General features: G+C 43.9%; 1 protein-coding gene across 1 annotated transcript in view; it reads left to right on the top strand.

The window, feature by feature from the left end:
• PAPPA (pappalysin 1) overlaps positions 1-14456 on the top strand; it is a 184015-nt gene that overhangs the window by 114114 nt on the left and 55445 nt on the right. Inside the window, exons 11-12 of the mRNA XM_013953802.2 lie at positions 13731-13844; positions 14316-14451. Coding sequence (XP_013809256.2) covers positions 13731-13844; positions 14316-14451 — 250 coding nt within the window. The remainder of the gene's footprint in view (positions 1-13730; positions 13845-14315; positions 14452-14456) is intronic.

The raw sequence follows: 14456 nt of genomic DNA, 5'->3' as shown, positions 1-14456 counted from the left end.
CCATCATGCAAATCCAGGCTGGGGATCTCGAAGGAACGTTCCTTGCCATAAGAACCCTTGGCTTAAGTAATGATTTTTTCCATAGCTTTTGAATGAATGCAGATTAATTAAGCCTTATTGCAGCCACACTAGTTGGAGAAAGAGTTTTTTGTTCCATTTAATAGATGGGGAAACCAAAGCTCTGAAAGGTAAAGCTACCATTTGAGGTTTAAACACCAGGCCTCCTCAGAGATGGTGCAGGCACTGTAAGTTATTGACCCTAGTCATCCTGCCACGACTAGGAAGTTCAGAAATTCTTGAAAAGGAAATGTTCATATCTTGAAAAAAAGAAAACTGCGTTCAGGTCCTGCTGGAGCTTGGTTTCTGGGAACACAGACCTGGAAGGGGTTCTGGGGTCCTTAAATCCACTGTATTTCAATGCTGTCAGCCACCTCACATCATCTTGTTTGTGAAATAATCAGGCTTTGTCCTAACACAGTTCGGCTTTTGTTCCCAGTACAAAATGATGGAAAACTGTTCCACAGATTCCTTGCTCTAATGTTTAGAAACCTTATTTCCCATCTGTCTCGCTGGGAAAGCTGGATTTTGCAATCCTCCTGCCAAAGGAGGTGATCTTGTTCGTAGCTCTGCTGTGGTTTGCCTGGGGAATTCCACTGGTCTTTATTCCCCCGTCTCCCTGCTGCACTGTCTCCTTTGAGACATGGGCCGTGCGGAGGGCACCCAGGCCAGGGCTGGGACAGAGACGGGTGCTAACTTCAGGACCGTGGCTCCTGCTCAGAAATACCTCAGTATTTTGAGGAGATCTCTGAAGCAAAATGAAACGAAAAATGGGATTTCTATACACAGAGGCATGAAAAAGAGTGGCTTGCAGAGAGATGGTTGAGAAAGATGGTTACCCATAGAGGAGATCCAGAGCTGGCTGGTGAAAAGGGGATGCTGTCCATCACCTGACTGCCTGTTCCCTGTTAGGACAAACAGCGGCTCGCTCCCTCTCTCCCCTCCGTCCCCCTCTTCTTTCAGTGCTCATTTGATCCTGGCAGTAGTAAACCTTCAGACTCCATGGCTGATGTTGTAGCCTCTGGCTGATTTGTGTAAGGGAAGGACAGAGAACACAATGAGATGTCAGAGGAGATTCCAAGCAATTTTACCAAACACTCCAGGGATTTTTTTTTCCTTTCCATTCCCCTCCCCCACTAGTTTTTAGAATAATTTTTCAAGAGCACATATGCAAGTCATCTAAGGGGAACAGAACAGTGAGTACCAGGGGCTGGTACACTGTGTTCCCTTTGTGTACTGTACAGAAAATAGATAAAAGAAACAAAGGATGATGCAGAGAGCAAAGCAGCCATCAGTACTCTCAGAGAGGTTCAGTCTGACCTTTTCAGAGATGAAGGTCAAACCAAAATCCTCAGGTGCTGGAAATTGGTCCTGTCTTCCTGGGACCAGGAGACATTTATCACTAACAAAACGAGAGCAGAATTCCATGTGTTTCGTTGTTGCTAGAGGTGAGGAGAAGACAGACAAGGAAGGAATATTGTCTTGGATAATAATAAGGATTATGTGCTTCTTTAGGAACTGACATATCACTTAATGATCATATTTGCTGTACACCCAGTCACCCACCCAGATTACACACTGTAATGGAAAACAGCTTGGAACCCCCTCTGTCATCGGTGAGATGGAAAACAGGACCCCGCAACAATCGCAGGGCTCGTTAGCATGCACTCGTCTGAAAGGAGACCCCCCTCCTCGGCCCTTGCCCCTCAACCTGCCAGTCTCTCCATCTGCCGTTGCTGCTCCGAACCCTTTAGATGCAGAGCATGTCCAGCCGTAAGCGTGGGATAGCTCCCCTGCATCCCATCCGGATTGTTTGTCTTGGGTCCCTCTCCATTCAGAGCAGAACGATTTTGCATAAATGCATCGACACGTCTGCATTGTTCATGCATGAAGGGTTCTCAGCATTTCTCATCCCACCCCCGCCCCAGCCGTCTTCTCCCTACCCCCCGTCATATAGTTTCACCAGCTTTTGCATGATTTCCCTGCGCAACTGTGAATAAACCTGCCTAAAGCATTGCTAGTCAATCAAGCAAAGTTAAAAATACCCAGTCGATAGCTTTTGATGGAATTAAAACAAATGATCAGAAGGCGAGGACGAAAAAGGGTGCAAGAGCGAAGCCATAATGGCCTTTACTATGTAATTTGGTTTCATGTTCTGCACAAGAAAACATGTAAAATATGTAAACAGAACTCTCCAAGATTGTAATGTAGCTACAAAGCCACAGATATACAGACAGGCAGGGTGCTATTCTTCAGCAGAACGGAATGCCATCCTCAAAACCACACGATCATTTCTTTAAGCCTGAAAGTAAACTTTCTCATGCCAGCAGCAGAGAATTTATTTTTTCTTTTAAACGAAGGATTGTCTGCACTACTTGTTCAGAGTACTGTAGGCACTTAAGCCCACATTGTCGTGAGAGACCTCTCATTTTGAATGCCACTCAATTCTGGTGTGTTCGTCTTGAGATGTCTCTAGAAGGCATGATTTTTGGAGGATGGTACTTACCCAGCATTGTCCTGAAAGCACACCATATTGGAAGGTCTCTCAAGTTAAGCCTGCTGTCCCTACCTGCAAATAAACAGATCTTAAAAAAAAAAAAAAAGAGGGACCATTTGGATGAAATCTTGAGCTGCTATAAGTCTCTCGTGGATCCTGATACCTCAGCTGGAGCCGTCCCTGTTGGAGACTTCCAAATTAGTTCTCATTTTTGGAAATACTGTCTGTAAGGTTTCAGAGTTAGTATCTTCTGAAGTCATTTCAGTTGTGAATGTGATAAGTAGACGTGATTCACCCATCTGGTAAATGGGCCCAACTGCCCTTGCTGTCAGCAAAAGCCCTGCGGGCCCAGTTTTCTATGTAGGGCCTTAGGGCTGTCTGCAAACATTTAACGCATGCCAGGAAGTCCTTATTTGCATGGTCGGTGCTATTACCTGTGTGTGCATGTACCTACTTACTGGGAGAAGCCCTCGTTTCAGGAAAATACCAAGGTCTGCTAGCCATTCTGGTCAGTGGACCAAAACCGTGAAGCTGAGCACTTTGGGCAGAAGGTGTCTCGTTGTTTTCCCCTTGTCTGTTCATTAGCCCTTGCATCACCGCTCTGGGTAAGACAGGAGTCCCCTGTTTGTCAGGGGAAGCTGAGTGCAGAGTGGAGGCGACTTAGTTTCAGAGGCAGGTTTGGTGCCAAAGGAGATGGGCTATGGCTTGCCCTCACTCCCGGTCAGTCCCCCATGCTCAGCTACGTTTGTGTTTTGCTTGCCCCTGCAAAGCTCTGGAGCTGCAGCCCACGCTTCTGTGTTTGAAGGTGGGCCCATCATCTGTGTTGAATGATACTTTTGTACAGTTTAACTGTAGGTTCCTTTAAAAAAAAAAAAAAAAGACTTTGAGGACAATCACAGCCAAATTCTCAGGGGTTTTTGAGCATTTAGCAGTGAAGGTCGCAGCTCAGGATTTATAGAAGTGCCTAAGCATCTAACTGCCATTGTGTTTCTAACCTGCTGAGAGCTTTTGAAAACTCCATTTGAGCCTTCTTTTCACCTTTCCCCATCTAAATAGCTTTGGAAATCTACCCTTCTAGCAAAGCAGATCTTTTCCTGGTGCACTGCACTGCATTTACCCTGTGACCTTTACCTACTGGAAAAGGAAGGCCCTGCCGTATGGAAATTTTACTTCGTCCCGGAGGTTATTTCTGGTGGGAAAGGCCGAGACTCCAGCAGCTGTGAGCGCCTCCATCCCCTGCACTCCCGCTCCGTCCTCTCGGAGGCCACTCTGGGGAGACAATGAGGCTGAAGAAGCCGTGAGCTTCCTCCCACAGATGACACTTCTTCTGGGAGCAGCTGGGAGTTTCTGGAAACTCCCCCCCTAGCCTGAGACATTCGAGGAGGAAATGCTCCAAGTGGTCCTCTGGTTTAATCCGCTCGAGTCTGAAGCTTATCAGATCACCCGGCGCTGCTCTGAGGTTAGATAAAAGCCACGGGCTTCCCCAGGCACCTGCAGCAAAACCTTGCTTGGAGGCAGATGTGAATGGTCGCGTGCCAAAGGAAGCAACTGGCTGCTGCTCGACAAAGAGTCTCGCTGGATGGTCCAACTCGTGTAGAGGAATTTGTTCATGCGGCGGCAGTCCCGTTAGTCAGCGGTTTTAGAGTGACGGCTGGAAAAGCCCAGGGAAGTAAGGGGGAACTTTTGGATTTGCATACCACAAGCCCTGCCTTCAGGTATTAGGAAAAACAAGCCGCAGGGCGGTTTAATTTTAATTAGCGCGTGCTGATGTGTGGCTGAGTGGTGGGATAGGAAACCAAAAGGCTTTGACGGCTGCGATGTAACAGTAGCCGGCGCCCCGCAAACGCGCGTGCTAGCCCTCCTACGCAAGCGCGTGGGCGCGCGCCCCCCGCCGCGCTCGCGAGCGTCTCCGCCACATTCTTCCCTCTTGCTGTTACATCCGGAGTGTCTCTTCTCAATGCATCATCTCCCTGGATGTATCCAATTAAAGCCTGTTGACAGGCCAGAGCAGACTTACACCCTTAGGATCTGAGGCATATGTACGTCTTCATATAGTGAAGGACGACAACTGGGTGTCTGGCTAGCTCAGTAGGAGCGTGCTGCGGAAAGCTGTGCAGCTTCGGGAGGGAAAAGACCGAGGGAGAAGAGAGATTTGCACCCCCAGTTATTCTTGCCTTCGGAAGCGCTGTGTGTTGCGGCTTGCATGCGGTTTGTACAGTGTGTTTACATGGTAAATAACCCTAAACAAAACCGAAAAACATGATTTTAACTCTGAAAATAAAAGTGCTGGAAACCCCTGGTTTTCTGCACATGAGAAAGTTTTGTTCTTTAAACACACAGATGTTTTTAAATGAAAAATCACTCTTTTGACCTTTCCTGAATGGGATCATGTGGTCAGAGCTGACATTAACCACTGCACGGCTGTTTGTTTCAGCCAGAGGCAATGCTTGGCGAGCAGTCTTCGGAGAACGTGATGGCACCTGCGGTGTCTCACATCTCCTGGAAGTTGCTACCGTACCCAATTTGCACTTGGGCTATTCAGGGGAGGTGAGGTTAAGCAGAGGGATATTTAGGGTCTACTCCTGCAGTGCTTGAAACCAAAGAGTGTTGTATTTTTTTCCTCCTTGCTAGTTGAAAAAATATGCCTGATTTTTTTTTTCCTATTTGTCTCTCTTCCTGTGAGAAATGTTGCCCAAGTGCTTCTAAGCACCTCTGTATGTCTCAGCCAGTGTATTATTCTGATGGAGACCTCTGCATCAAGCTAAAGGTCTTTGGACGTTTGTTGTGTTGCTTTGGGGCTTTTTCTAACTAGCTGTGTGCTTTCTGCATCCAAGCAAATTTATAGGACCAGCTTTGGGGAGGAAGGAAGGGATGTTACCAAGTCCATCATAACAAGCCCTATCCTTCTTTGTCTTGCCAAACCAGAAAAACTACAATGAGTCCAGAGAGTTGGATCCACTAATATAATAAGAAAACATGTTTTTAAGGGCCTCCCAATGTGTGGCACGTATTCTGCTTTTGACATCCTGATTTTCTGATGCCAGCTGCTCCCAAATGAAATACTCCTGTCAAAAAAAAAAAAAAAGAAAGAAAAAGAAAAAGAAAAAAGTCCGTTGCTCCACTCACCAGTGGTATATGCATAGGGAATGGGATTGTTTTCCTTTGCCGTAGCACCCCCACCGCCAGCCTTGGCCGGCAGTTACATGCAAGCTTTGCTGCGATGGACCTAGCTGGTTCAAGTTAGAGACAGGCAGTTCGGGAACCCGAGTGTGCAGCCAACAATAATGTTCTGGCTACTGTATTTATTTAACCTCGCTCTCCAGTGGATGGATATACAGTCTGCTAAAGCACTTATCAGTCTATAATGCCTTCACACTTTTGTGAGCAGCAGTGTGGAAGGTTGTAGACAAGAGCTATTGCTGCTGGTTGAAAATGTCTTTTAGCTTTAATGAGGCTCATGTTTGTGGAACTGAAGGTAGAAGGTCTTCTTCGGGTGCTATGTTCTTCGTGCTGTCTGTCTAGCAGGCTGCATTTGGCTGCTATTTGTAACCGTAGATGTATTTGGAAATTCAAACGTAATAGTAGAATGCAATTCAGGGCGAATTTTGAGAATCAGCCCTTCTAGGTGAAAATCCTAGCGGTGCTGGGATAGACAATGTAGCTGTCTGAGAGGAGCATCTTTATGTCCTACGGCTGTGTTGAACAAATAGCAACCCCCTGATATGAATAAGCAGGAGCACATGGCAAAATGTTCAGTTACGCTTGCATGTGCTTCCTATGAGATTCTGTTCTGTTGCCATGCACTTTGAGCTATCACTTCTTTTTACATCTATTTGATGTGCACTGCTGAATGGCAAAAGAAGTAGGGGCAGGTGCAAATTATACTCGTAAGCTCCAAATTCTAGTATTTACTTGTGGGCTTGTGCAAAAGATGCAAGCTGATCATTAAATCACGTTAGCACAATTGTTTCTTCTTTCTTGCTCTTTTTCTGTAGTTTCTGGCTCAGGGATTGAGTGACATCTTCGGAGTGGTTCTCTGAACCGTGCAAAAATCATCTGGTTAGGGTTTTGTTATAAAATCAAAACTCCATATTGTTTTCCTCAGTAGGTCCAGCTAGGATCCTAGATATTTTGATTACACCTGGCTGGATGTCAAAGTCAATGTGGGCTTGGTACAAGGCCAGTCAGAACTGATATACAGTTTTTTCAGGTATACCATGTGAAGTTTATGGTTTTCTGTGATTTTGATTTGAACTCAATGTTTTTAAATGAAATTTGCTTTGAATTTGGGGATACCAGAAATTCAAAGGAAAGCTCAAAGAGCGCAGGCCTGCATGATTTAAAAATTCAAATACATTGTTCATACAGACTCTTTGGAACGGAAATAACTGCATTTTTTGAGAAAGCTAAAGTTAATAACACATTGGATACACATGCAATCTGGGCCATCATCTAATGAAAATCCCTGTAACTCCCATTTGTTTTCCTGAAATTAAACCAGCTTATATGACAAACAAAATGGCCCTTTGCATCTTCCACTCGTTTGTGAATCACAGACCCATTTTTCATCCAGTACTCTACATAAGGGAGTCTCCCTTTGGAAACAAGTGCTATCATTTTTATTGTAACAATAGAGGAATTTATCCCCATGTCATCCTGGCAGCGAACCACTGATGCCAACATCATAGCAGTTGTGATGTTTTCACATACATAAATTAATAAAAAATCCATCCTTTAGCTGAAAATTGGGGATCTTTGCTAAGAAAACTGTAGTAACAGGATAAATGAATGCTAAATCTGCGAGCTTCAGATGCTATCAGCTGCTCCAGATTCAAATGGAAAGTGGCTGTGCAGAGAATGGACACAGCAACTGGCAAGAGGGCTTTATTTTGTCCTGCAGGAGACATGGTCTGCTTCCCAGTCCCACAGCCAGATTCTGTTCTTCATTACACCAGTAGAATTGACAGATGAGATTTCCTCTTACTTCTGAGCCAGCTGAATCTGGGAGTAATATAGCATCAGTGTGTTACCTCAGGAGTTTTATCAGCTTCCAGTTGATAAAACTCTGCTGATCACCTGCCTACATGCCTTTGTCCTGGAGGAAAGCAACCGTGCTAGTTTTTCATCTTTTGCCCTCAGACCTTTAAGTAACCCAATAAAAACAGGCAAAAGCAGACAAAGCGCGAGACTTAGTAAAACTGTGTTTTCAAAGTCATATTCCTTGCCCTCTTAAAAGTACCACTATGGGAAAACTATTTCCCTGTGGCCAAATCAGACACAGAGGACAAGGGGAGGTTTGGAGTGGAAGATGCAGTTTATGGGCATCAGAGGTAAGGAAAAGTTGCTGTCGAGGAGGAGGAAGCAGACTACGAGGGATCAGAAGCAGGAAGGCTATTGAAAGAAAAAGGATACAACTTTCTCTCCTTTTATCTGTGCCTGCTTATAACCTATGCTACTGCTGAATCGCAGAGTTGTTTTTTGGGGGGCAAGGGGGTTTGTTTCCTGGTGTTATAAATTCATGGTTAGTGCACATAAAAATATGATATGCGGACCTGTTTGGATAAAATAACTTTGAATGTTTTCCTTAAGTTTCAGAGCCCAACCTGAAATGACCCAATCCTGATTCTCTAAGTTGATCAGCTAACCATTGACTTAATATTTCTGACAGGACAAATCCAGTACACTGGAAATACTAGATCCGCAATATTAATAAAGGGACAAGTCTTAAAACATTTCTAACCAGAATCTGGAAGAAAACTCAGAGCAAAATTTCTGGATGTCCCCTGAGTAAGCCTGTTCATGTACAGTTTCCATCTGAGCTCTGTGGGCCCCTGAGGTTTGGATTGGTCATAGAAATTGGCTGATTGTCGAGGTGTTTGTTGAAGCCAAATGGTGGCCTTTTTAATGATTCACTGCTCACTAGTATGGGCAATTTCATTTTTCTGTAATTCCAACCCAATTCCTAGCTTAAATGAGAAGAACACTGGAACAGCTTTTAGAACAGATTGGAGGTCTGTGCTGCAGGAGGCAATCTGAGTGGCATCCATGTGGCAGTCAAGCTGCCTTATAATATTGGGCAATAAACAAGCAGGAACCTTCCTGATATTTAGCAACTGCACTGGAGTTTCACATCCTTGGGTAAAATTAACCTTAGGTCTGCAAGAACAAAAACAGGCTTAAAAATCTGACCTCTCAGTGACTGCCAACCCTGATGTCTGACATTGGGGAGTTAAAGGTTTCGTCTGTAAGGGATGTGTTAAAATGTTGCTTATGTCACGGATGGGATTTCTGGCATCTGTTGGGTTAAATATAAAGAACATTCTGCAGGGCAGCCGGCTAAAAACTGTAGATTAATTAGGATTCATTATTATAGTTGAAATCTGTTCTTTAGCTGGATCTTCAAACAACAGAATATGTCCTGTTTGTGCCTCCACAGGTTTCATATCAGTCAGTGAGTGTTTCTGTGCACTTGTACTATCCCATTCAGGATGGGTGCACTCCAAAAATAGATAGTAATGTGGGTTTTGCCAGTAGATCATGTTCCTGCTCATTTTGCGGTTGCTGTTTTGCAAATAGGACAGTGTATAGCCTACTTCAACCCAGAAACCCACATCATTGACTCTCTTGGTGCAGAAGCGGCAGCAGTGCAGTCCCCAGTAAAAAGAAGGGAGGGAGAGGCAGCAATGTAACATTTGGGACTTTATAACCACCTCCAACGTTTTCCTCCAGAAGAAGGTTGCTCTCTACTGCCTGATGGAAAAGGAGTTGTGGTGGCTCTTCATAGCTGTCCTTAGCTTGAAGACACGGTTTGGAGGAAACCCCACGATGGGAGAACACGGTTTTGAGAATAGACCGATGTGCGCACTGGAGATTTGCTCTGCTTACAGCTGTCTGTGGGCACGCACACAGGCATGTCCACTCCAACTGCAGCGTCAGCTCTGTGCCAGAGATGAGTAGGTCTGCATCCCTAGTATAAATAGCAGCTTTGGCTGTCTGCGCTTAGGATTATATTGATATAACAATATGAGAGATGAGAACCACTACTGTATGCAAAGCCTGTGGTGTCTGGCTGTGCTCACTCAACTGGAAGGACAGAGCTGGATGACATCTGTTTGTTTTTAATCCACTCGTGGGGAGGCATATCCATCACACACCTGTGTGCTTATTTGTCCCTTCTCTTTGTAACATCTTTGCACCTGTTTGTCACTAATGGCTTTTACCCTGAAGGTGCCTGTGTGACATGGGGAATATCATCCTCGTCTCACAGGCTTCTCAGGCCTGGAGAAGTTAAGGGCTGACCAGAAAGTTGGTAATGGAGCCGTGCACTGGATGCAGTTGTGTTGAGCCCTTGTCTAGTGCCCAATCTACCATCAGTGATCCTTAACTTGTGGCTTGCTGACAACAGGTGACCATCAACACAACGTAACATTGCTTAGAGTCAAAGGCAACCACCATTGCTCCTGTAACGATGCAGGTTGATAATGGACCTAACCACAATGCTGCCCACAATATATACGTGCAGAGTTGTTGCTCGTGGAACAGGAATGGTTGGGAGTCGTTCAGGAGGATGCTTTCCTAAATTGGCTCTTTGGTATTTTCCCACATTACCTGGAAGTAAAAGGTTATGAGGAAAAGGAGTTGAATGATGCTTGTTACAATAGTAAATGTGTTTTAGATGTGGCAATGAACTAAGACTTCCTGATATATCACTTTTCCCTTTCTGCTGACACATTCTTTGGTCCCCTTGAGTAAGAGAAGGAAAACAGGAGAGGCAGTTTGAAGAACATGTTGTCTCTGTGATTGACAAAAGGTTGTATAAATCAGTCAAAGGGAAACCTCCAGGCATTCCCTCTTGTGGGAAAATACCACAGCGCTCTCTGCCCTTGTTCATTCTGTCTCTCGATGTTTGTGTACAAAATGTGTGGGTGGGAGATGAGCTGGATTAGAACCCTCTGAAAGGAACAGACATCGTTAGCTCTTTTAATTGAAAGCAGCTTTCTAGGGAGGAGTATGACATGGGCTCCCAGTAAGTAGATGCAAATACTCCCCAACTACTTTGGAGCAGATACTAAGCTCCTTTGGATCCCAAATACTGTATGGATCTAAGAACCTGGATAATCCCCAGTGAGCAAAGTTTTGAGTCCTGTGTGATTCTGTCACTCTTCAAAGCAAGTGCTTTAGTGTTTGGTAACACCCTGAAATGAAAAGTACATCTATCCATCTTCCCGCCGCAGCTGTCAGGTGCTTTAGCTGCTGTTTTGCATCGTTGTAGCAAACAGGATGATGTTAGGAAACAGTTTTTTTTTTCTCACCAACATGAATTTCTATGAATTTGTAGCCATGAGAAGTGGTGATGCTCTGTCTTGCAGCCCGCTGAAATGCGCTAAGTTGCCATGTCCTAATCCCAGTGTCTCCTGATGCTCCTTTCTTGTGTGTGCCCTCCTCTTCCCTCTGAATGCCACTGTTCTGTACTGTTCAACAGCAGGTTAGAAGTGATGGGATTGTAGTAGTAAGTGCCTTCACACCGCTGTCATCTTCTAAGAGATGCCTTAAAGGCAGAAGTGTGAAAGATTATCCTGGCAAGTAATTCTCAGACTTTGCAGTTGTGTGACACTCAATAATTGGTTAGAGTTGAAAAGGATATGTATTTACCAGGTGTGTTAAAGACGCTGTTGAGATGGTGGAATCTGTAGGTGACTGGGACAGTTTATCCAATCGAGTTGTTATTAGAAAATCTTAAAGAACCTTTTTGTGCTAGATAAATTTACTAGATAACAGCTAGTGTAGAAGAGGCTATCATAGTCACTCCTGACGTCATGCCTAATAGACTTTTTCCTCACTTCTCAGTCATACTCTTCTCATAAAATACTGTTTTACCCCAGTACCACTTTGAATCACTTGCCTGAGTAGTAGATCAGCCTCAGCAGGCCTGGAAGCTTATCAAACCCTCTTCAAAGTAGACCAGTCTACTGAGTCTGCACAACTCAGCTGCACATGTCTGAAACACAGGCTCTTTATGCGATGTTAAGATTTTTACTAATAGTCTCAGGCAGAACCAGAAAGTGCTACAGTTCACACACGCACACAAATCAAACAAGGCATTTAAAAGTTATCAGAGATTTCCAAACCACCTCAGCAGTGGTTTATTTTGGGTTTGATTCAAACTTTTGGTGAAAGTCTGCCTGAGTTCTTAATGCAGGTTTTTACTCACCCAGTAAGTGACACTTAAAATGCACCAAACGTCAGTACTTTTGTTTCTTTCAACCACCTTTTTTGACCAATAGAGCAGGAGAAGATACAAGAATAAGAACGAAATCGTATAAAAGTAATGAGACCTTTGTTCATGTCGAAGTGCTCTATGACCATATAAATTGCAGATGTGGGTAAGATAAATTCCCTAACTGGAGAGGTATTAAAATAAAAACCATGCTCCCAACAAGACACAGGCTGCTGAAAATGCAAGAAAAGAGAATTGCGAAATGATACATGTTGAATTGCTGGACTGGATTTCAAATGCCAAAGATAGTTTATGTAAAGCCTTGCTCTGCTGTAAAATGTAACACTATCCACTGGCTAGCCTCAATGAAGCTTGGTCCCAGTTGTTTTAAAAAATAAATAAACTAAAAATCTTCTTCCAGCCCATTAAAGCTGATTTATGTTTTACCCATAGATTCCTGTGTGCTGGACCTTGAGAGACTCAGATTATAGAAGTGATTACCTCACTTTTGGCCAATCTGGTTTCTCCTTCCCAGGCTCTCTTTACATTGCCTTGACTTTGCCTACTGAGACCAAGGGGGGAGTTCTGTGCATAATTACTGAGTGGACATAGTATATTAAACCATTAAAAACATCTTTGCTAATTCTCTCATTTCACTTTAGGGTTTTCTTTTTATTTTAATAATCAGGGAAATTGCTTATGGGAACAGCTTTACTGACAGCACATCACCATCAGATTGCTCAGTTTAGGCTCTGGTCTTGGAAAGAAATCTAATAATGTCCCCAAGAGTATATGACTCCACTTAGCACCTAGCACAAGTGATCTCTGTAATCAGTGCTAGACTCTCTTGTGTGCTGGTCACATGGCTAGCACAGCCATTTGAGATGTTTTGGCCTCTTGGGTTACATTCATAGCTCCATTACCAATATCCTGTGTGACCACAAGGAATTCCCTCTATCTCTGTGCCTCTAGATAATAATGAAAGTCACTGAAGTCGCCAAAGTGTTGTGAAACTTAACAGGTACTCTTCAGATGCTCTGAGACCCTCAGGTGGAAGCATCTTTCTAATATAGTGGCAGCTTTTTGCATTATGGACATTCTCTTGCTTGTTCTTCTTTGGGGAATGAAAGTTATAGTCACGTTTGCTTCTTTATAGAGCAGCTTCACATAGCTGTGTGGTTTCAATGTAAATCCTTCATTTCTTGCAGCTTCTTTTTCACGTCTTCTATACTGTTGTCACTGCAAGACTCTCTGGTACTTAAATTCAAGTATTCTCTTCTTTGGGCTTTTCATCCATGCCAGCATTTTGGATTCATCTTCTTGTTCTTTACTGGAAAGACATTTGCTTATAATCCCACTTCTGCCTGCCATGGAAAATGCTGGATGTAGGAAGCAGGTGACTCCAATTACAGAAAGTAGTTACTAAAAGACATTATCCTTGCATTTGCTTAAATTTGGTTGTAGAGACGGGACTTTCCTGGCTACACTTACTTCCAAGTTTACATGGCCATCTGTGCGTGACAGTGATATGCAGGCTTAAATAGGCCATTGCTTGAGTAGTGTGGAGTGCATCCACAGGCTGTCTCCTGCTTTGAGTTGGTGCATTCAGAAGTGACTGTTGCTTTGACTTCAGTGGAAAAGTGGTGGTCCGTTTAGGTGGGAGCAAAGTTGGGCTGGACACTCTCAAAGCCCTCATAGTAATAAATCAAGTACAAGAAGAAACTGTTGGTTACCATCCTGCTGCTGTGAGTCCTTTGATCCCTTTTATGTTTACATTTTTATTGAGGTGAAAGACCCCAAAAACTTAACTTTGGAATAATCTCATGGTATTTAGAGACATCATTATTATGTATTATTTTATTCTAGCAATGTACCTGGACTTTTGTCCCGCTTTAAACAGTCATAATCCTTTCACAATGTCATTTACATCCATTCTGTCATTTCCTTTTTCTCTCTCAGATGTGTCGAACTAAGGTGATTGACTTGAATGATGGTGTGTCTCAGTATGCCTGGTATCCCTGCACAGCCAACTTCCAGTATTCCCACATGACTCAGACCATTTTCTGGCTCAAGGTAAGAAGGGCACAAGTCCCAGGGTAATTCAGAAGTTTCCTGTTTGCCTGGCGGTTCAATAGGTGAAATATCTTGGGATGGCCTTCCCAGTGCCAAGCTGCTGCTTTCTTTGAAGTATGTTTGGTGCAAAATAGCAAAACAAAGTCTATGAGCGTGTAACCATCTAGGGAGTGACTGGTGAAGTCCCCTCCTGTGACAAGTCCATTGAGCTTCAGAGAGGTTACAGCCTCCAGCTGCAGAGCTGTTTAGTTCAAGTCTTATTTAGTTTGTGTATCTGGGTTTAGATTTCCTGTGTGCTAGATAAAGCACAGTCAATAAAAGCTCCAATAAGTAGGACAGATTGGAAGAGAAGACTTCTCTGTGACCTAGAATGGGAATTGTTATTTTAAATGTTCTGCACTGACTGATGCTTTTTTTTAAAGCCCACCCCTTTTATCCACCTCAGCTTTTGTGGGGCTTTTTTTTCCCCAGGCTTATTTTTCCCAGCCTATGGTAGCTGTGGCAGTCCTTGTTCACTTGGTCACTGATGGCACCTACTACCTGGATCAGAAGCAGGAAACCATCAGTGTGCAGCTGTTTGACACCAAGGAGCAAAGTCATGATCTTGGTAAG

This window comes from Apteryx mantelli, chromosome 21 (assembly GCF_036417845.1).
Source record: "Apteryx mantelli isolate bAptMan1 chromosome 21, bAptMan1.hap1, whole genome shotgun sequence".
Lineage (NCBI taxonomy): Eukaryota > Metazoa > Chordata > Aves > Apterygiformes > Apterygidae > Apteryx > Apteryx mantelli.
Note: the sequence above shows the minus strand (reverse complement) of the source record. Positions and strands in the feature narration are given on the sequence as shown.